Raw genomic sequence first — 22,327 nt, forward strand, 5'->3', positions numbered from 1 at the left:
GTTGTCCCTTAATTACACTTTAGGCTGAGACACTCTTATTTCATAACCACATTTGCCTACTCTATCTTGTTACTGAAAATACCTGCCAGCTTATTCCCAGACAAATGTATGACAATACAGATTTGTACAGTGCCACACAGAAAGAAGACTGCCACAATCTGCATAAAAAATGTATTTTTTAATAACATATAAATAAACACAACGCTTACATTTCTCAGGTAATATCACAAAATCACTTGACAGAAAAAAAACTCCTGAACAAAGAAAATCATCTGCTCAAGAGGCCAGCACAAATGGGCTCCACCTTCACTGTTTCAGGCAATATCAAGACCACACAGGATTCCAGTTTAATTACCAGAGAGTGGATTTTCACTAGTCTCATTGTCACTTGTTAAAAGCTATACTACTGAAGCCACAGATGCACTGGCTGAACGGGTACAAGACCTGATAAGTCAAGGAAAAATCTTCAAAATCGTGTAATATGCCTGTTGCTGAACCACAGGCACAAGCATTTGTGCTTTGCATTTTGTAAATCAAGAGCTAATAAGGTAATTCAACAATCTGCTGTTCACGTGTCTTGACTAATGTTTGCACCACACTCTAAACAGACCCGGTGGCAAATTAACTCGGTGGCATTTTTACATGTTTATTACAGTCCTCTAAGAATCATGAGAGACATCACAGAGAGTCATTGCTTTGGTAGAAAAGTCAGTAAGAGACAAAAAAATCAAGTTAGAAAAATGCTGCCTTCCAAAAATGGACTATGATGCCACTTCAACAGTGATGATTTCACACTTCCCGGTATCTTGATCCGTGCAGGTAACGTGTAAGGACCCATCCCTAGATAAAACAGAGAGTAACGTTTAGGATTATCCCAACACAACACTTACTACACTAGTGCAGGTGCCAGAGAGGATAAACAATAGTCTTCCCACAGATGAAAGAACAAACAGATCAGCATCAAAATACCAAGGGATATTTTGATATCCCTTGAAGCTGAAGTATTGACATACTTCAATACAGATGAAATTGGTTTATGAAATAACGTTTAATTTAGTCAGTGCTTTTATATGCACTTTTTGCCCTTAAAGCATCTATCTTCTCTACATATGTTGGAATAGATCTAGGAACACATTTAAAGATCGCAACTGAATTTATTTTGTACAGGTTTGTAACTAGAATATGTGGTAATATTATTCAAAATATTCCTTGTGAGAACTGAGTAACCGAAATGGATTGAAAAATATGTCTTGTCACACCACAAGAACTTGACTTTTGAAGTGTAAGTAGTCTTTAAATTCCAAAGGTCTCCTTCAACAAGGAAAATCTTAATAGTTGAAATCCAAGAATTAAGAAACAATATTGAGTTGTACTTCAGCTAGACATACGGTCACACAAAAAAATTAGGTACAAATAGATGTTCTCTCCTAAACTTCCTCTCCCTTTTTCACCTAAATATTACTTAAACCTTCCAAATAATGCTGTTTTTTCTGCATGACAGAGTTGCATCTGTAATCTCCAAAATGTTTCCCTTATCAGGGCTCAGTATAAATCTCTGTATGACAAACAAGACATTTTAGGCGAGGTCTATTAACAGGCATTAATATACCTGATAGCTAACACAAGAAAATGAAGTATTTTGAACCTTAAATAGCAAGTAGAAATTTCCTGTGGCACTGTTTATCTGCTTAACAACCCTGCCTCTGAAAAGACAGAGCCACTGTAAATTCTACAATCCTTCATACCTAAAAAAGACAAAAAAACTTCAGTTTTTCCTAAGAGTGTGGCATTCAGCAAACCTACCCAACCCACTTCCAGGAAGTCTCAGATCCTGACTGCTCTCAAGCATGGTTAAACTGATGAACGGTTCAGAAGTTGCTAAAAATAATCTACACAATTGTATTAAGCTTTGTTTCTTTATGAATCAAACAATGACAGCACCAAAGGTACTGCAGAAAACCCACATTTCTACAGAATTTACCCCAGCTAGGACTGTACATCCCTGTGACCAATGAAATGCTGAAATTCCTCCAAAAAAATAAATACTCTGTAACAGGAGCAAAGATTGCTTGTTAGAAGTGTGACATAGCAGGGTAAACAGCAGAACAAAAAGTGGTTTGGGTACCTTTTCATAGTGAGAACAGTTAGTATATCATGTAGGCCATCCTCCTTTTTATCTAAATCCTGGAGTACAATCTATTAAAAAAAAAAAAAGTTTGATTATAATAGGTTATTCAAGTGCAGCAGTTCAAGGGAAGTGACACAACAGCTAAGGTGTGAAAATTCACACATTTTGGCTATTTGCACTATTGTTTTTGTGGTCTGGTTTAGAATCTATCCCTGAGATAAGCTGAAGTACCTATCACTCCCACAGTGTCCTTTAGAATCAGTACTGTAATTATTAGGTAACATCCCTTCCCTATCCCCTTTGAAGATATTTGTGCAGAATTAAGGTGAAATAACAATCTTCTTAAATATTTCATCAGTTTCAGACGCATCTGTTCCTTCCATGTAAAGCACATCATAACTGTTTCAAAAAAGCTGTGTTCTCTCTGCAGGTTGACTCCTAACCAACAATTTTAAACCCTCACTTGATAGAATAATTTTATCTTACCACTGTGATAAATCAAATTCAATATTCAATAACAAGATCCTGTCCAATCTGAGAAAATGATAAAGTAATCAACACATCAGCTATGCCATTTTCTTAATCAGTTTTATCTTTATAATGTTGAAGGATGTCTGCACTATTAAAATAACTGGTAAAGTTCTCTCATCCCAGGTGATCTTATTACAGTAGTGCCAAGTGTCAAACCCTGTCAGCCATTTAGGAATTCAAAAGGGAAATTTCAGTTTCTTTACAAAGTGGTTCAATATTTTGCATGTCCAGAAGAATAAATAAAAGACCAATACCAAAGAGATGCATGTCACTGTAATTTTCTAACAACAAGCTTTGGAATTGGTGGAATTGGTTTCCATTTCTTTTCCCAGGTCCAAGTGATTTCCAGGTGGCTGCTGTTAGAAGTGCACAGGAGTGTGCCCATACTCACCTGTGCAAATTTCTCCTCTTCGTTCATGGGACTCTTCCCCAGTGACTCGTACAGCTCAAGGCACACCGAGGAAATATTTCCAGGAGCATGCAGGGTGTGCTGCCTTCGAGCTGGCAGGGGTGTCCCTGATGGAAACAGCACTGTGAATTTGTCAGCCCCTGACTCATCCACTCCCTGAAAAAAGAAAAAAAGAAGAATACAGTTCGTGTTTTTCTTTAAGGTGCTTCACTGAGCTGGAAGTGTTACAACAATGCTCCACAAGGAAAGAAATCCAAGCTTCATTCCCTCTGTCACATTTACCACCATAGCAAGTCAAAAACCCTGACGTTCCTATAAATGAGAAGTCCAGCTATTATAACACAGGAAACATACAATCTGTCTCCACTTAAAATCACTTTTTCCTGTCAATGAACCTAAGTTACCATGTACTGATAATCTATAGTAAATCTGTATAAGTAATAATAAACAATGCTGTTTCTCTAACATCAATCATACATAATTAGTGCTATATATTCACTGCAGCAGTAAAATTTCCTAATATTCTAAATTTTACCTTAAATTTACCTTAAATTAAGAATTCAAATTCCCTTAAATTCTTACCTTAAGAAGAATATCTTTGGCAGAACATTCAATGAGTGCATCTTCTTCTAATAAGGTATTCTCTTTCCCTAGCAGGATTCCTGCCTCTATGGCTGCACCAATGGGAATAACTTCATCTGGAGGAATTGAATTCAGTAACTCCACAGCTGGGAAAATATCTTTGATCAGCTGCTGTAGCTTTGGGATTCGAGCAGACCCACCACAAAGAACTACCTGGGAAACAAATCATCAGAATTTCAAATCTTTAGTCTGTGAAATAAAACAGGTCACACCCTGCAATTCAGAAGTGCAAACTGCTCTGGGATATTTTATCATCTGCAGTTGTTGAAAAAAAAAATTGATGTAATCTTTAGTTGACTTTTGATACTTTTTCTTCTGAAATTAAAAGAAATATGATGTCTTTGAAAAGTTTCTCTTACAGCAAGAATCACCCAGATAAAGTAACACTTTGAAAATTGAAAATTTTGAAAACTGAAATTTTAAATTTCAATCACAAAAAGAACATCAGGTTGAAAGGTGATCTAGTCCAACCTCCTGGCCAGAACAGGCACAGTTATAACAGGCTGCTCAGGATCTTTCCTCCACAGATCCTGTAGGAAGGAACAAGTTGGGTATTATCCATAAATCCAGGTCTTATTGCAGTGACTCTGTTGAAATCAGCCAGATCTGGAAACAAAGCTAACTCCTACTTTTTCTCATGTAAAACATAAATCCAATTTACAACTCTTAAATTATTTAGTTTTACATTTAAACTGTTCCACTGCCCTCCATCCAAAGCATTAATGCCTGAGAGCCTAAAAGGCCACCTAAAAACCACTGCCACCAGAACACAAAAGCCATTCTTTGAACAGTGGCCTGGGATACTTCATTACTCATCAGAGAAACTGAGATGTGACACAGTAAACACTAATTAAGAGTCTGAAACAACATCAAGTGTCATTAAAAGCACCAGGCAGCTTTAGCTGCAGGCCTGATGAGCCAATTTCTCCAGCAGTGAATGCAGCACCATTTGCCAAGCACAGGTCCAAAGGAGGTGAGATGAATTTCCTCTCTCACACCAAGGCAAGAGATATATGAATAAACTGCTAATGTCTGCTGCCTTGCTCACCATCTCTGGGATTAAAGCACTCTCTGGTTTGGCACCTTAAAAACCTCATGTGTTTTTTAAGCCAGCAAGGACGAGCACAGGCACCAAGTGGACACTTCAGTGATTTGTTCAACTTTAAGTCAAAACTTTGCCTTTCTTCAGAAGCATCAGCAAACCCTGTCCAAAGTTCAATGAAGGCAGAACAAAGCCCAGAGACTGAACTCAAGGAAGGTACCCCTCAGCTTGGATTTCGGCAGAGTTACACAAATACACCAAATGGAGACAGATCCTCCCCACCTACTCAATATGCAGCAGTAAAAACACACAACTGAATGTGACTCTACCTTATACTTAACTTCAAATACCTGAAATGAAAGCAAATACAGCAGTTTTAAAGACCCTGATAAAATCTATAGACTTTGTTGGATCTCAGTAAAAACTACTTCAATATATCATGAAATAATCTCAGTCTGCAAGAAGAACAGGCCCCATAAGCATTGTTCTTGTGGTAGTGTGCTACAGACAAATGATTTCTATTATTACCTTATTAATATCATCTGCTGTAAATCCAACTTGCTGCAAGAGCTTTTTAATTGCTTCTACACATTTACTAAAAAGTGAAGAACAGATAAGTTCAAACCTGGCCCTAAAAGAGAAAAACAAAACATTCATAAAAGGGTTCATATCATTCATTAGAGACAAATACCTGAAATGGAAGAACGATAATTTTTAGACTATACTTTAGTTCTCCAGCTGGCACTAAGGGATTTAAAAAAAAAATCATCCCTTCCCATTATTAATCTTCAAGTGATTTTGTTGTAGAAATATCTGTGCTATTTGTTCCATCAACACCACCTACATAAATGCACATTCATTCTTCTTCAGTGTACTCTAGAGGAAAAAAAACCCAGTATTGTTGTCTTGACAACACCAGTATTGATGCCTCAACTCATGCTAAAAAAATAAAGAAAAATCCTGGAACTGCTTCATGATCTTTAAAATGGACACAAGGACTCAAATTTTAGAGATGTGTCCTGATTTTCACACAGGGAGAAGATTAAGCAAATTAAAAAACAAACTTTGCTTGCTTTTGTCTCTTTCATGCCTGCAAACGAAGTTCTACTCTGCACAAATACAACAAATCAAAGTCTGCAACACTGATCCTCAGGATCATCCTGATCCAAAAGGATCAGTTCTACGGTATTGCTTCTCACACTTTCAAACATGCTGTGCCTCATTTGAGCAGCTCCAGCTCCTGGAGTTCTGGAATGGAAAAGTCTGCTTCATTTTGCTAAAGCTGCTGCTGCCTGGAAGAGCAATCAAAGTGAGCTAAAAATCTCAGTAAGAGATAACGCCAAGGGAAAAGAGACTGAGTAGGGCACAGCAGTAGGTAAAAAAAGACAAAAAAATCTTTCTACTGCAGCTCTCGCTGAGAAGCAACATCAAGACTTCCAGAACTGCTACTATTCTGGACTCATTTAGATGAAGAGTCCACAAGCCACCTTTTCTTAAAGAAAAGTATAACAAAAACAATAAGGGGAAGGAAACAGCCACATTGATTCATTGCAGTATCTACTCCCTTTCCATCAACAACCAGACTGAAGATGGGGTATCCTTGTACCTTTTTGCACTTAATTATCTAACCATCATGGCAACAACTGTTGGTGTGACTGCCCTGAGCACTACAGATGGCAGCATAACACAACTATCAACACGGAACAGCAAACTTGCCTTCAGCCTTTCTTCCTTCTCTAAAATAAACACCATCAGAAATCAAAACTTACTGAATGAACGTCCATAATAGCACCTGGAAAGATTTCAGAAGCTTCAGGATCTCCCTTACCTGGACACATTGCAATCAAAATCCAATCCATCATACAATGAATCTACAAAACAGTTTGCACTTCCCAGGGTTGATAAAGAGTGTTTTGCAATATCAGCACTGTTCATTAACTTCATCATGGCTCTGGGATTTCCTCTAATATCATGCTTACAAGACCTGTATTAAAAAAAAAAAAAAAAAAAAAAAAAAAAAAAAAAAAAAAAAAAGATACCAATTTAAAGAGGCAGCAATTCAACTGTTAATGCTTTCTTTAAGGAAAAACAGGTTAGAGCTCTTGAACTGATTTTGTAAACATCTTAGTATTAACTACAATGCCACTAATGAAAATTTGCACATATTTTGGCACAGCAGATTCCACAGCTGAGCCCTTATAGTTCAACACCAACCTCAGGCAACATCCATCCAAACTCAGGCATTCCCAGCCTTCCTCCTCAGACTCAAACAGCTGACTGCTCCTTCAGCATCATCTTTATTTGAACCATTTCACTCACAGAGATTCTGCTAGATTTTTTTTTAAGCAAGCACCACATAATGAAGGATCCTGTCCTAACAGCAACATGCTTGGAATTCAAATCTTACCTCTGAAATTCAGAAGCTAAGTGTTGTGCTAGAGCTTCTGTGAAGCAAACTCCACCAATGCTGTCATCTGTGTTTGTAGCAAGTACACGATATATTCCACTGTTTACTTCTATGACTGTGATAGAAAGTGATGTTCCACCTAGTTTATAAACCAGCACGTTGCTGCCACGTTAAAAAAATATTGAAAGTAGCATTAATTTTGACACATTGTCAAATGATTACCATCATGTACTGAAGGTTTCAATCAGACAAGTATACGAGAATGGTAAACACCAAACAAGAAGAACAAAAAAATTCAAACTGACAGCAGTCTTTGTTATTTGAAAATGAATTATCTGTACATTCATAAAGACAACCAGATGCACTGACTGAACACAGGAGCTCTGCTTCAGTTCTTCCAGCCCATATAAAATGATCCCATCTCCCACAATTAAAACCAGCTATGCCAAAATACATTTAAAAAGGAATGCATTTTTCTTCAAGCCAATCAGCTTTTTAAACAGAAAATTGGAAACTGGGGACAAATCTTTCAAGACAATTCTCAAAACATAAAGACCAAAACAAAGGGATTTAATACACTACAAAATTACAATTTCTACAAGCTTATTGTCTTGATTGAGAGAAAAAAGCAAAACAAGCCTCATGCTAAGGCAACACAGCATTCCCTCATTTAAGATTTCTCAGGATTTAAGTACAGTAGCTTAAAAAGAAGTAAAATATTAGGATTTTACCTTTTCCCAGTGGGTGAATCTTGGCCAATTCCATAAGCAAGGAGAGCTGCAGATGGTTCATGAATTAATCTCATAACATTGAAGCCAGCAGCTGCAGCTGCTTCTCTGCAATGAGCCATAACAGCATTTCATTTTACTTTAATGATCTCACTATAGACACACACTATTAAGATTTCACCTGAACTACACGTGCCACCAAATCAGACCTTGTTCATAGCATGGTATTAATAAAACTGAGTGACTGGAAAAGTACCAACAAGGTCAGTTGCTACTGTTTTCTTCAAATAATTGGATTTGTTGGGTGCCCAGTGTCAAAGAAAACACTGGTGTATCAGACTACATAACGCATAAAAACTGCAAAATACCCTGCAACTACATGCTACCCTAAATCAAAGGTCATAGCTTCTCTTCAGGTGTGGTATTAAAACTCCTTGATACAATATTTCAACAGGTAACAATTTTAATTTACCCTGCCTCACTTGCAACATTTAAGTTACGTGTTTTCTTGAAACTTCAGTGACCCTGGGAATATCCCCACAACTTGTTTTCCCCACTTTGAAGTTACACCAGAGTAAGAAATGTTTCATTATAGACACTGCAAAACACACAGATCACTGTTTTCTGATCAACTTTTAGGCGTGCTTTATTTATTTCTTTCATGACAGCTGAATGTAAAGGCAGAAATATCAGAAAGCAGGAATAGATACTGCCATTTATGCTCAGTTTTAAGCATGCCTATGTTTTCCTACCGAGGAACTGTAGAGCAAAAGTGTTTCCAAACAGAATTTCCAAGTAGAAAACTAGCATGTATGCCATACCTGCTCTGACAAAGCAGACCTCAAGAGGTCATGTAGCACCACTCTGGGGAGTATGAAGGGCAGGGAGGAGAAATTATGGAGGAGGGTGAGAACTATTTGTATTTTAAAGGGGTCACTGAAGATCCTGATCTGAAATGAGCTTCTATACTTGATGAAATTGAAACTTTCTCTCACTTCAGTGATTCAGAATTTCCTTTTGGCGACATCAGCAAAGTCCATTAAAAGTTTCTCAACTCAGGATTTAATCTCCTGCTTTCATATTTTCCCAGTTTAAACAACATCCCAATATTTTAACTGATGGTCACAAGTTGAAGTCCAGCAGCAGAATTCTGATGCTGATTGTCCAGCCCATCTGTTTTAGGCACGTAAAATAACAGAAAAACCTCAATGCTCTTACCCAAGGGCATTTTTCTGATTCTCTCCAAAATCAAATGGCACAGTGACAACAACGTCATTCACATCGGAACCCAAAGCAGACTGTGCAGTCTCTATTTAGAAACAGGCAGAGCATGGTGAGTAAAAGCAAAAAAGAAAAAGTACATGACATCTTATGAATTTAATTATTATATACCTTTCATTTTACTGAAAATGAGTTTTGCCACATCTTCTGGGTTAATAAGTTTGTTATCTATTTCATACTGTAGTTTTCCGTTCTTCTCAATTATCTGTAAGCAAACCCAACATACCTTTGTTAGACAGTAATTCAGTTAATAACAAAAAGTAATGTTTAATTTAGGGTCTGTTTAACATAAAAAGCATTAAACTGTGCAAAGACTCTCTGCATTAGTTTTCTACTACAAGGGAATAAACGCTTTACATGCTTATCAAAGATCACAAAAGACCTGTAGCATATGACAGACATTTAAGAACTTAAAGAGTCCAGACTTTCCCTTTCTATTAAGTTTTCCTGGGTACAAAAACAATGTTTAGAACAAAAGTACACTCCTGGTTATATTCTGTAAGAAAAACCCCAGCTATTTATAAAATCACACCAATATGAACAGTCAAAACCCAGGGAAAAGCTTGCTCTTTTGTTATGAATGTATTTTCCAGGATAATTTTTCTCCTAATTGCAAAATTTTCTTGCAACAAGGAGAGTATTATGAAAATTAAATACTGAGATTAACTCCATTGGCTGAAGATGTTAATCACAAGGTGCTGCAAATTGAGTATCTTCCACCAGCTCTAAGAAAAATCACAATTCTACTACCTATATATATCAGAATTCATCCCTTTGGAGAATGACCAAGACATAAAAAAAAAATTCTGTTGGAACTGACTGTATTATGCTGGCAGACCCAAGAACACAGTTATCTATTGAATAAAAGCAGAAACATTCCACATAGCAGCAAAGGAACATCACATGATGAGAGCTGATCACTACAGAACATGGATGTGGTGTGGCCCAAACAATGGCAAGAAAAGCATAAAACTTTACAAATCATCATACTCACAGAGCATTTGCTTTCTGCAATGTATTTCTTTGCCTGAGGGTCACCAGAGCTGTCCATGAAAATTCAAAATAACAAAATCAATCACACGTTCAAGGTTAATTGCACAAATGCATCTTGCTGATATTTCTTTTAACACCTCCAACACATCAAGCTACACTTGAACCAAAAAATCCTGTTTTCACTCTAAAAATACATTTATAGAGTAGAAGAAAATCCAACAGTTCTGACTGGTGGCATCTTTCATTCTCCTCTCCCAAAACTTATGATTGAAAAAACACCTACTACTTATGGAAAAGGAAAATCAAAGCCATTGTTTTAACCTGCTATCCCCCATGAACATTATATAAGATTTCAGTGATATTCTGCATCTGAAAAGGGCTGAGAAATACACCAGAAACGGCAACATCTTGTTGGCTCCTGTCAACAGTGAAAGGGTTGTATCACACAGCTGGGTCATCACTAAAAAGTTTTGTCACATCTCTGATGTTAACTCCAACCCAAGAGGTTTAGTTCTACTATCACTGTAATTGCCAGTGCAAATAAATGATCCTCCACTAACAGGAATCACAACAGGCACTAATCAATAGTTTTACTATTGCAATAAAAGCAACACAAAATTTCAGGCAAACAAACCACAGTGGATTTTACACACAGAAAAGCAATCAGGTGACAAGAAATCATAGTTAAGAAACCTATGTATGAAAAGCATATATGAAACTTGTTACTATATTTTGCAACTTGATTTTCACAGACAAGTTTAGGCCTACAATACAAATTTTCTTCTCTACTTTTCTATTTTCAGAAGCATCTCTTTGCTGCTGGAAAGAAACACAGGCCAAGAAGCTCATAGTACCAGCCTGGTCTAGGGGAAGGCGTCCCTGCCCATGGCAGGAGGGTTGGAAGAGAGGTGATCATTAAAGTCTTTTCTAAACAAAACCGTTCGGTGACTACGGTAACAGAATGATTTTTTTTTTTTACGAGATGCCTTCTGTATTAGCGCTGAGACGTTAAAACAGCCTTAAATGGGAAAAATTTCTCACCGCCCCTTCCACGCCCCTTCTCTTACCTTCGCCCAAGGATCTGCTTTACTTTCACCACGGTGTTTGAAATATTTCTTATCCTGCTTTGCTTGGCAGCTAAGCCAACAACCTGCATGAGAAATTAAGGAAAAGAGAAAAGGAAAAACTGAGTAGCAGACAGAGCCCTCTCCCTTCCTCCTCCCCACAGCAGCCCGCGGAGGGGCCGCCTCACCTCCTCGCTCTCCGAGAACGCCACCACCGCGGGAGTGACCCTGTCCCCGGCGTCGTTGGCGACCACGTCGGCGCGGCCATCCTGCGGAGAGAGAAGGGGGCACAGCCGTGAGCCTGAGGGGGTTCACGGCCCAGGGGGAGCTCCGAGCGGCAGAGACACCACACGGGCGGCCCCGGCGCTCACCTTGTACACGGCGGCGCAGGCACAGGTGGCGCCCAGGTGCACCCCGATGGCCGCCATCGCCCCCTCCCGCCCCGACGTGCCCCGCGCGGGCCCGCTCCCAGCCAATCCCGCGCCGCGCTGTGCCGTCACCGGCAGAGCAGCCAATCAGAAAAAGCAAAGTTAGTGGCGTCATTGCGCATAGCAACGGGGGCAGACTGCGCGCGGGGCGCGCGGTTTTGGCGGGAAGCGGCGCTGAGGGGCCGTGGAGGTTTGTGTAAGCCGGACAGCCGCCGGAGAGAAAACAGGAGTTAAATGCGGCAACTAGAAAACAGAGAAATTAAAACAGGAAATCGAGAGTAAGAGTAGCAAGTGTGCGTGTCACGGTTTATGTCCGTGGCGCCTCTCGCGGGTTAATTGCTAGCAGTGAAGCACATGGAGGGAGACGTTGTAAATCATAGAATCACAGAACCTTTTCCAGCTTTTCCATTAGGTTGGAAAAGACCTCTGAGATCACTGAGTCTAACTGAGCACTGCCCTGTCAACTAGACCATGGAACTAACTGCCACATCCAGCCTTTCCTTAAACGTTTCCAGGGATGGTGACTCCACCATCTCCCTGGGCGGTCTGTTCCACTGTCTAATCATCCTTTCAGTGAAGAAATACCTCCTAATGTCCAATCTTTCTATGTTACAGAAATATCCGTGTATCTAGTGCTGCAGGTTGATCTGTAGTGCTGGTTTTCCATCACCTAACAAGGCATGACCACTGCCTGAAAGCAAACCTCACTGTCCCATAATGCTGCACTGCTGTTGGAGAAATTATTTCTCAGTGGCACAGGACAGGGAAGAAAAAAAAAATCTCTAATCATACCTGGGGATATCAGCATCATTCACACAGAACTTCATCCTGGCCAGAGCTTTGTGCCAATGGCTCCTCACATTTTGTGTGGCCTGATAAAAGGAACTGCAAAATGATCACAGGACAGGCCGCCGCATATTTGCGACCTCACACTCTCCAGGTGACAGCACTTGTGTAGGTCTGGGTGCCCATTTGCATCTCATTTCCATGGGGGGGCTAAATGCCCCTCTGAGTCACCTCACTGCATTATTTTGAAACAAAGATTGTCCTTATCCTGCTTTATGAATGATATGTTGAAGGCTGAAAGAATGAACCAAGATCACACAGAGGTGAAAAGTGTTAACTGGAGTTGGAATGGAATTTTCTGTCCCAGAACAGATCCCACAGCTCTTGAGTCACGCGCCGATCTTCCTTTGGGTAACTGGACTTGTTGAAGATCCCAAAGGCTGGAGCTCAGATGCCAGCAGTCCATGCTCCAGAGATTATGTGAGTGTGACAAAGAAAAAGCCTATACAACTGGAAGCAATACCTTTGGAGTATGTTCAAATGGCTCATTTCTGTCTTCTCTTGTAAAGGGAGGAATGAACAGAGAAAAAGGGTAGAAGTGGGCAGGAGAGAGCTGTGCACACTGGAAAAAGGTATTGTGGAAATGGAGGGTGGAGGGAGGTTCCCTGTGATGCTTTTGGCAAAAGACAAGGGAAGAGAGTCTGGGAAGAGACACTGAAGATGTGAGGATAAAGGAGAATATAGGCCCCAATACAGAAACCAAGAATATTTTTCCTGTGCTTTCCTCCAAATCCTAATACTGTTTATTAGGGTACCTTTATATTTATGGTAGTATATTATATATTATAGGTGGTATATTTATGTCAATATACTGGTATTTAGAACCCAAGCTAGAATGTGTAATCTGTGCATTACAAAGTGCTTGTGGCCACACTGGTAACAACTCCTGATCTGCTAAGCACACCCACAGTTATTTTCCAGTTGTTATAGATATGTCCATATGGACAAGAAGTTCTGCTTATCTAAACCTGTTGGAAAAACTCAGCTCTACAGAGACAGGGCAACTGGGGTGTTTTTAAAAGATTTTATTCTATTATCAATCTCGTAGGAGGGTGAGACACAAAAGATGTAAAACTCAATGCCATTCTTTCAGAAGCCAAACTATTTCTTTGTTACGATACATTATAAACGTTTTTCAGCCTATTAGCTTTTGCCACACAATGCTGCTAGTACTTCTAACACCAATCACCTATTATTTTACCCCTTGTGGTCTAGCTACAATGCATCTTTCACAGTTCTAATTCTCCAAAATATCTGGTCTGTTTGCAAGGCCATCAATTGAAACTTGTTTCCAGTTCAATTTCTCTCTCAACAATGCCTTCTCTATTCCACGGCCTTTCTAAGTCAGCACACTTTATCTCAGATGTACAAGAGATGTACATACAGATGCATACAGATGTACAAGACTATGTGAGCTTTCAGTCAGGCTTTGAGAACCCTCTACAAATCCATTTCTCACACTAACCAAAGCAGTTACTGTTCCTGCCAGGTATAAGCAAACCTGAGTGGGAAGGAATTGGCAGGCAAGAAGTTCCTTGACAGAGGTTAGTGGGGGCAAGTGATGTTTGCTGAGGAGTGAAATGCTCTTGTCTGTCTGTGCCCTTCTTATATTTTTGGGAATTGTTCTTATCTAATGGGCAGTTCAGAAGCTGCACTGAGATTGAGTTAGGTGATAGATGGGGCAACAACCCATCTCTAAAGAAAAAGTGGAATAAACAGCCTGGCTTTGGAATTTGATCTTGCACACCTCTGTGGGAGCTATTTCTCTGACCTGGCAAGAGGAGAAACACCCAGCCACAGTCTGACTGGAGTCCTGCTCATCTCCAGGCACCTACATCCAACAAACATCCACCATGCATCAAATTCAGCTCAGAATTAGACAGGTACTCTGATGAAATTCCTTAGTATTATTTTCCAGCTGAAAAAGCAGTAGCACAAACCTTTCAAAGTGTCAGAGCTGTCCCTTCTCCTCTGGGCTGTGGCACATCTCTCAGCCATCCAAAACACAGAGCAGTCTTATATCCTCATATCTAATACAAATCAACCCTCTTTCAATTTAAAACCATCACCCTTGCAACAGGCCCTGCTAAAAACTCTGTCCCCATCTTTCTCACATGTCTTTAATGTCTTTAAGGTGGAGACAAGTGTCTGTATCAAACAAAGATTTTTTTGCAGCTGGTGAATAATATATACTCTAAAATGTCCCTTGGAGTAAGGAAAGAGAGATGAGAGAACTTCTTTAAGTTATCTTATGTGTGTTCTGATTTAATCCTCAGAAAATTAAGCTTCGAGGAGGTAAGATGGCAGCTCCAAGACTGTGGCCTGTGATCATCTCTGGCCTGAGGATGTGAACAGAGCCAGAGCAGTGATCAGGATTCAGGATTCTCAGGAGAGCTTTGTGAGAGCCTGGTTATGGGGGACAGCAATCCTCTGTGTGGCACTTAGCCCCAGCTTTGGAAACAGCTCCTTCCCCAAGACAGAGGTGTAAGACTACACAGTCTTACTGGAAGTTCTGACATCTCTGTTAGAAAACTTCCATTTCCCTCACTTTGTATAAAAAGAGTCTTTTCAAGCACATAGACTGAATTCCCCAAAGTGATTACACCATCATTATTGATCACAGTGTTTGTTTGGGGCACACATGGTGTGGGGGGGTCTGTCTGTATATCACCTCTATGATGGGCTTTGGTGGAGGCTGTAGCTATTTCTGGGTTTGCTCTAACACTTGCCACCCATTACAAAAGTCACCTAATAAAATAGTTTTCAGTGTCTCTTCTTCATAACCCCAGTATATAAATGATAGGGAAGAAGCAAGCTCAGTTAGTGGGTCAGATTAGTTAAATACTTGTCTTAATATATAATAAGTGGAACAAAATATTTTTATGGGTCGAAAGTCGGGGCTGACTGCTCTGGAGTCTTCCCCCAGCAGACCAAAAAAAGAAGTACATAGAAAGTTTGCAAACCCCTTGCAGAGCTGCTTTCAGTGCCTGTAGGTGGCAGAACTGCCGCATGAAATCAGTGTTACAACTTAGCTGCAACATTCTGTCTCTGTGGCAGCTTGGCAGCTTGGCAGCAAAACTGAAGCCAGATTAATTTTTTTTTACTCACACCAGCGTGCTTATTAGAGATTATCCCAAGATTAGTTTATATTTTAGAGGACATAGAGTATATTAAAGATCTCTGATTTTGATTGTAAATCAAGAACGGTGGTTTTCTTTCTTTTCTTGAAAAACCTTAGAGGCTTTCAAAATAAACCACCATTTTTTTTGCACTCCACATCACAAACTTGAGTCACAAAGTAGGAAAATTTTTATTTTCTTACAACGTGAAACAACCAAACTGTACCTGGGGCACTGATGAGTGCTCCTTGCTCACCCACATTGAAGCATCCCAAGGGAATCTGCCAATGACTCCACTGAAAATAATGTCCTGAAATAATTTGACCTGTCTTTCAGGTCATTTTGGTACATTTCTTCTCTGCTGCCACTCAGCCAATTGTGAATTATTGTTGACAGGAGCAGGGAGGTACTGAAGAACAATTAAACACGGCAAACACACTCCAAGGCTGGAGCAGAGAACTGGCACAAGCCACCTTTGACAAGGCTTTGTTGAAATTTGGCTATTAGGGAAATCAAATTTGTATGAATTACTGTAGAGTAAATATAAGCACATGCCACAGATAATGGCATGTACACTTGGTGTTAATAAAATAAAAGATATGTAACATTCTCACTGCTGTTTGGGGAATTGCTATTGACTGTGTAAGGCAATACCATCTTTGGGCACATCTGTGATGATCAAAGTTGGCTAAACAATTTCATTACTCTTGTCAAGCCTGAGAACTTTCAAACACACAGACCACTTTTTTCCCTCCCAATAAGAGCACAAATCTGCATATTTTTGTCCTTTTTCCTCTCTGTGTTTCAATTTTTCCATCTCTTAAATGTTATCAAGTTCACTCTGCAGGAATGTTGAAAAGTTTTAATAATAGATAGGAAGTGTGCTGAGATCCTTGGCTGGAGGATGCTCTGTAAATGCAAAATATTATGGTTAATAATGCAGATCTGAGTTGTGACATGCATTACAAAGGGTGCCATGAGGCAAGCTCAGAGCTTTCCAAGCAAACTTCATGGTAAAATATGCCTGAAATTTACTTTTGTGCTCTCAGTGGAAAACCTTGTGCTCATTGAGCACTGCCATGAAGTTCATACTCTGCAGGGCAAGGTCACTACAAAAGGATGAGAGGAAACGGCCTCAAGTTGTGTCAGGGAAGATTTAGATTAGAATTAGACGTTAGGAACAAATTATTTGCTGAAAGGGAGGTCAGCTGTTGGAATCACCATCCCTGGAAGTTTATAAAAGATGTGTGGGTGTGGCACTCGGGGTGATGGTGAACACAGTGGTGCTGGGGTAAAGGTTGGACTCAATGTTCTTAAAGGCCTTTTCCAACCTGAACTGTTCCATGATTCCACGAAAAGTGAGCTGTGTTTAAACCAGCAGTTTAAGAAGAGATGACTACCACAACAGGTTATGATCAGCACCAGATTAGATAGTGATTAGTGTAGGCAAAGAAAGGATTTAGGCATGAGGGTGCCAGTCAGAAACAAGGAATTCATTCTGTGCATGGTCAGAGATTTACCATGTGATCTTGTGGAAGCCATTTAATTTTGCTGTCCCCTGAGTTCTTCATTTGAGAAAAAACCCAAACCAACAAATAAACAGGACCAGCATTTTCCTTCCTCCCAAGGGTGTTCTGAGGATAACCACATTAATTAGTTGCCTGCTTAGAGGTGAGTGTAATAGGATGGAGTAGCTAGAACACAGCTCTTATCTCTGCTGACCACTCCTGGTCAGTATCATGTCAACTAAATTGATTTCTGCAGAAGGTGATTAAACACAATTAAATGTCCATGTTAAAACCAACACTAAGATTAGCTTTATTGAACTGAGATCAAAGTGGTGATAGATTTTGAGGTCCTTTTATTAAAAAAAAAAAAAAAAAAAAAAAAAAAGTGTTAATAGGATTCATGCAGAGCTGATAGAACTACTTCCTTTCCCACAATCCCACTGTTATCTATGAAGCTCAAAGATGAAATTACAGTTCTTTAAACTACAGAGCAGTCATATTTTTTTAAGTGTTAATGATCTCTGTCTCTAGCTAACTTGTTAATATTCCTTTGGCAATCTCTGCTGTTCAGCTAACGGTTTTCATTGTTGTTGTATGTAAAATTTTTTGATAGATTTTACTACAAATTCACTTAGAATATAAGAATTCACTTAGAGAAATTTAGTTCTTGCTGTGGACATCATAGCTGGTCAGCAGCTGTGGGGATCAAAGGAAAATAATGGCATCTGGAATCATTTGTTTTAAGTTCTAAGAAAGCCCTGGTTAAATGACAGAATTTGTGCTCAGAAAAAAAAATCTCTGTCCATCTGCACTCATGGGCATTAATTCAAGCCCAGTAATGACAATAATAATGATAATTATGAAGAACAGAGGACAGTCCTACGGCCTGTGAGAAGCAGATTTGCGAGATTTGTGCTTGATTTTCAGCATATATGGCCGTGTGCTGTTGGACAGCCATTGAAATCAGTGGGACTCTTTCCAGCAGCTTCCCTGGTCATTGGCTGGCGCCCTAAACTGCCTATTACAGCAGGGGAGAATTAACAGAGCTGTTGGCAGCTCATCAGCTGATGACTGAATAGATACACTGAAATTCCCTTCCACCTTTGCAGAGGAAGCTGGGAAAGGCCAAGGGTGGAAAGGAGGGAGCTGTTGTGCTGATGAACAAACAGCTGCACTTTTCCTTAGCGACAGCTTCAGGGCTTCCGAGGAATTTCAGACACCCAACGATTTTACTGTGTGATGCTCTGGTTTTAATGACCTGGACCCAGAGAGCTGCTTCTGAAATAACAGCTGTCACTTCTGTGGAAAACTACACGTTTTTATGGAGACAAAACCACAAAACCACCAGGTCTCATTCGGACAGACCTGGGGCCCAGGCAGTTGGGACACATTACATGGACTGATCCTTCCTCCTGGGCCACAGGAGGGCTGTGCAATCAGGCAGTTTGTTGTAAAATCTCTGCATGCTCTGATCTTAATCAGTTGTGCTGCAGGGGCTCCTCACTTCTTTGTTGGAAGCAAGAGGGGAATCCCCAAAGTCTTCACAGAAGAGCTGCTGCAGAAGCCACACTGCTTTTGGCAGCTCACAGGGGACAAACCCCACTCCACAGAGCAGAGGTGGCCTGGTTTAGGCCAACTGCAGCAGAGACATCTGCAGCACCAATCGATTGCATGGCTCTACCCTTTGAAGAAAATCTAGCTCTGGATTTTCCCAGGTTGCCTTTTGGAGATTTCCCTGGCCTGTTCTCATGCCCAGAGGTTACTCCTCTGAGTGCTGTTCAACCACAGAGCAAAAATACAAAATCTACTTGAAGAAATTACAGTCAAACCAAGAGGAATTTCCTGGGGTGCAGAGAAACAGTGAATCAGTCTGGCCAGGAGATAAGCAAAGGCTTCTGTGGTCCAGCCTCCTGCCCCTCTGCTGAAGAGCATTTATCCACTATCCCCTGTGGTGGGACAGACTAGGTGGGTAGAGCTGCAAGTCTCATTCTTGATTTAGAACCACAGGTGGTCTCTTTGCCTTCTCTGTGCTATAAAAGCTAGCAGAAAACCCCTGCTGCTTTTATGGAATGCATTCTACCATGGAGAGGAGAGCTTCCTTGCTGTATCACGTTACTCATTAATTCATTTAATTGTACATTCATCATGTTTGCTCATGTGACAGGCTGACACAATTCAAGCCTTAGCTTCAGAATTTATTATGGGTGCAAAGTTAAAACAAAATATTGCCAAATAGAAACAACACAATTCAATATCCCCTTGAAAATTATTTGTACATTTACAACATCCATTACAAACAGGTTACACTGCTGTGCCCTTTGCTTTGCCATGTGTTTTACCCAATGGAAGGGGGAGTCCCATGATTTTAGCCAGTGGCTTGTGGCAGTCAACATCCCTGGCATAATTGTGCCTTGTACTTCCATAGGTTTCTAGGAGTGTGCAAGCCTTCCCAGCTTTGCAGCATCCCCTACCAAAGATCTGTGTAAAGTATAAGGTGGCAGACAGTTTGGTGAGGTTGGATGAGGCAGGTCGAGGTTTTAACACAAATTGCTGGGTTTTGGGGTCTCACTGTAACAACTGAATGCTTTCCTACAGACTTCTTCTGTTCTTCAGCCCTTCTAAACCTGAACAGAAAGGGAAATAAATAGTTCTGTAGTCCCTTCATCCCTTTTCTCATCTACTTACAGCTGAGGCCAGGAAAAGTTTGGGGCTTACACTTTCCTGCTAGCTAGAGCAGCCTTTGTTGGAGGCCTGTCTGGATGACTCATGGATGTGGATGGGCACTTTCCCAGCTCTGCAGTGAAAGAGGAGCAATGCTGACTCCTTCAGAGAGAGGTTGCTTGTTCGAGTTCAACAGCTGTGCACAAAGACTGCCGAGTTTTGAGTAACTCAAATAAGTGAAGTCTCTTTTCCCTCTTCTTGTTTTCTTTGTACATCAAAAACTTTTGTTCCTCTCACCCAGACAGTTTTTCATGGCAGACAAAAACCAAGTATAGGACATAAACAGCCAGTCCCATGGACTGAATGAAACCTCATTTCTAGTGGCTTAATGACTTTTGGATCTATTATGTTTTTCCTAATAAAGTGTAGGGGTTGGCATGAGCTTTTCTCATGGCAGAGTACTTCTCAGACACATTCTCCTGTGTGATTTTTCTGGTGGCTAATGAGACTTAATTTAAAGCCTTCCTCCTGAGGAAAGAAATGAGACTGAGGAGCTGGTGCCATCCCCTCTAGAGATGCCATGGACTGATAAAGCCTTGATCCTTGGCTTTAAATGCTTGCTGCTGCAGACAGATCAGTGCAAGATGTGGGGCTACAAGCCCATTTAATTTGGGGTGCAACAACTGGTCTCCCTGATTGTGCTGCCCTCTGTCACAGCAATTGCTCCACAGCATTTACATAAACTGGGTGAATTTTTTCCTCTCCACAGCACAGAGGAGTTAAGGACAATGTGAAAACTCACATGCTCTCTAAAGCATCTCTCACATTCTTTCCTCTTGTGGAAAGGAAACTGGACTTAAAACACACACAGCTCTCCAGGAGGAGGAGGGAGGCTGAGTGCTGGAAGTACTGGCAGGCTGGGGAGAAGTCAGCAGGCTCTGTATGGAGAAAGCAGAGCTTGTTCCAAAGTGTCTGTGTGGAAAGCCCAGATCACACCTTGAGCTGACACTGGTCTCAAGCCCGTGTTGGTCACAAATGCTGTCTTAAATGGATGGTTGGAATTTTTATTAGGAGTTGCTTTTGTTGCATGCTAGCAGTGCAAGGCATTTGTCAAACACCTTCAGAAAAGATTTCTAACAGACATACAATCATTAATTATTTACCTTGCAATAGGTGAGCAGAGGTCCCAGTATGCCAAGACCTATACATAAAACACAATCAACACACACACACACAGAGGAGCTGTTTTTCTACACTATTCTCTGAGGATATGGTGTAAATAAAGCCACAGACAGAATCCATAAATAAATTAAAGGGCTCTGCCCTGTTACCAGTGAAGTCAAGGGTCTCTCACTGATGATACTGAGAGCAGAATTAGCCATAGGATATTCCTGGAGCACACAGTACTATGGAATAGAGACAGGGGAGGAGGGAAGTGCCAGAATGCAGTGGGTTGAAACTCATGTGCCCTGGCTCAGCTGCCTGAAGCACAAAGTCCAGGTCAGAGCTAGTTCACACGTAGCAGAAATGGGCATCTGAAGAGACACTCATCAGTTTTTGGACTGCTGGCAGACTCCCCACACTCAGAGTTCTCCCCTGCAAACACAGCCTGGCACATGCAGATCCTACCCTGTGTTCTCTATTGCTCTTTCTGTCTTTCAGCACAGGTAGACAAGTGAGCAGCAATACAGATACAAATTGCATCCCTTAGTCAGAAAATGCTAACCAAAACTAACCAGCCTAAAGCCTCTGTTGCTAGGAAACAATCTGCCTCTTACTATGCATCATTGCCATTTGCATGCATCCACTCTTCTGATTTTCTTATTAATATTCCTCACCTCAAACACTCTTCAGAAATTTCCACTGCAAGCTGGCACAGAATCCATTCCTCACCAGGTCTCCCAATGGTTTAATTTAACCTCAGACTGCTGATGCCAGTGACTTCAGTTACTTAATTTTAGTCTGGCAGGAAAGTGACAGAATTCACATGCCCACATGCACGTGGCCATAAGAAATCAGGGACAGCTGAGCTTTGCAGGACACAGTGGCATGTGCTGCCTTCTGCTTTTCCAGCCTGTCCTGGAGGTTTCTTCCTTTCAGTGTTGCTGTTGACTCTTATGTGCCATGAGGAACTAACCTGCCTGCTTGTGATTGTCCAACCATACCCAGAAGGAAACTCAGGCAAAAATAATTAATCCTGCTAAAATTATTTTTCTTAGGACAAGTACCTTTAACCTACATTTTTATGTCATTTCTAGGGAGCTCTCAATTTACTATATTGGAATTTAGGTCAATGTAGGTAAATCAATACCCAACTGCAGTGGAGATCAGGTTCACCATTGATTTTAAGTGTGTGTGACACTGGTAGAGTTTGTCATTTACAAGCACAGGATTTATTGGTGTGAGGCAGCTTTAAATCTCTCTGGCCATGTTACACCAGCTCTGCTAAGATTTAGGCTGGGAGCTGGAGGGGGATTTCCAGTGGTGCATTCCCAGTCTGCTCATGGTTGCTGATAACTAAATTCTCCTGATAAAACATG

The 22,327-nt window shown here is 40.6% G+C and overlaps 1 protein-coding gene across 1 annotated transcript; it reads right to left on the reverse strand.

The window, feature by feature from the left end:
• Positions 1 to 243: 243 nt before the first annotated feature.
• On the reverse strand, positions 244 to 11,666 carry HSPA14 (heat shock protein family A (Hsp70) member 14). The gene is made up of 14 exons (XM_066318791.1): positions 11,597 to 11,666; positions 11,414 to 11,494; positions 11,229 to 11,311; positions 10,163 to 10,211; positions 9,280 to 9,373; positions 9,106 to 9,196; positions 7,891 to 7,995; positions 7,160 to 7,321; positions 6,581 to 6,736; positions 5,281 to 5,383; positions 3,651 to 3,863; positions 3,051 to 3,224; positions 2,126 to 2,196; positions 244 to 840 (listed from the first exon to the last, which is right to left on the reverse strand). Exons 1-14 carry the CDS (start codon positions 11,651 to 11,653, stop codon positions 762 to 764), a joined length of 1,518 nt encoding a protein of 505 aa, XP_066174888.1. The 5' UTR covers positions 11,654 to 11,666; the 3' UTR covers positions 244 to 761.
• Positions 11,667 to 22,327: the final 10,661 nt, after the last annotated feature.

The sequence above is a fragment of the Sylvia atricapilla genome, chromosome 5 (assembly GCF_009819655.1).
Source record: "Sylvia atricapilla isolate bSylAtr1 chromosome 5, bSylAtr1.pri, whole genome shotgun sequence".
NCBI classification, from domain to species: Eukaryota; Metazoa; Chordata; class Aves; order Passeriformes; family Sylviidae; genus Sylvia; species Sylvia atricapilla.

Coding starts and splice junctions, on each gene's coding strand:
- HSPA14 (XM_066318791.1), bottom strand. CDS start 11,653: ATGGCGGCCATCGGGGTGCACCTGGGCGCCACCTGTGCCTGCGCCGCC. Junction 9,197..9,279: donor CATTTTCAGTAAAATGAAAG/GTATATAATAAT, acceptor GTTTCTAAATAG/AGACTGCACAGTCTGCTTTG. Junction 2,197..3,050: donor AAGAGGAGAAATTTGCACAG/GTGAGTATGGGC, acceptor TTTTTTTAATAG/ATTGTACTCCAGGATTTAGA.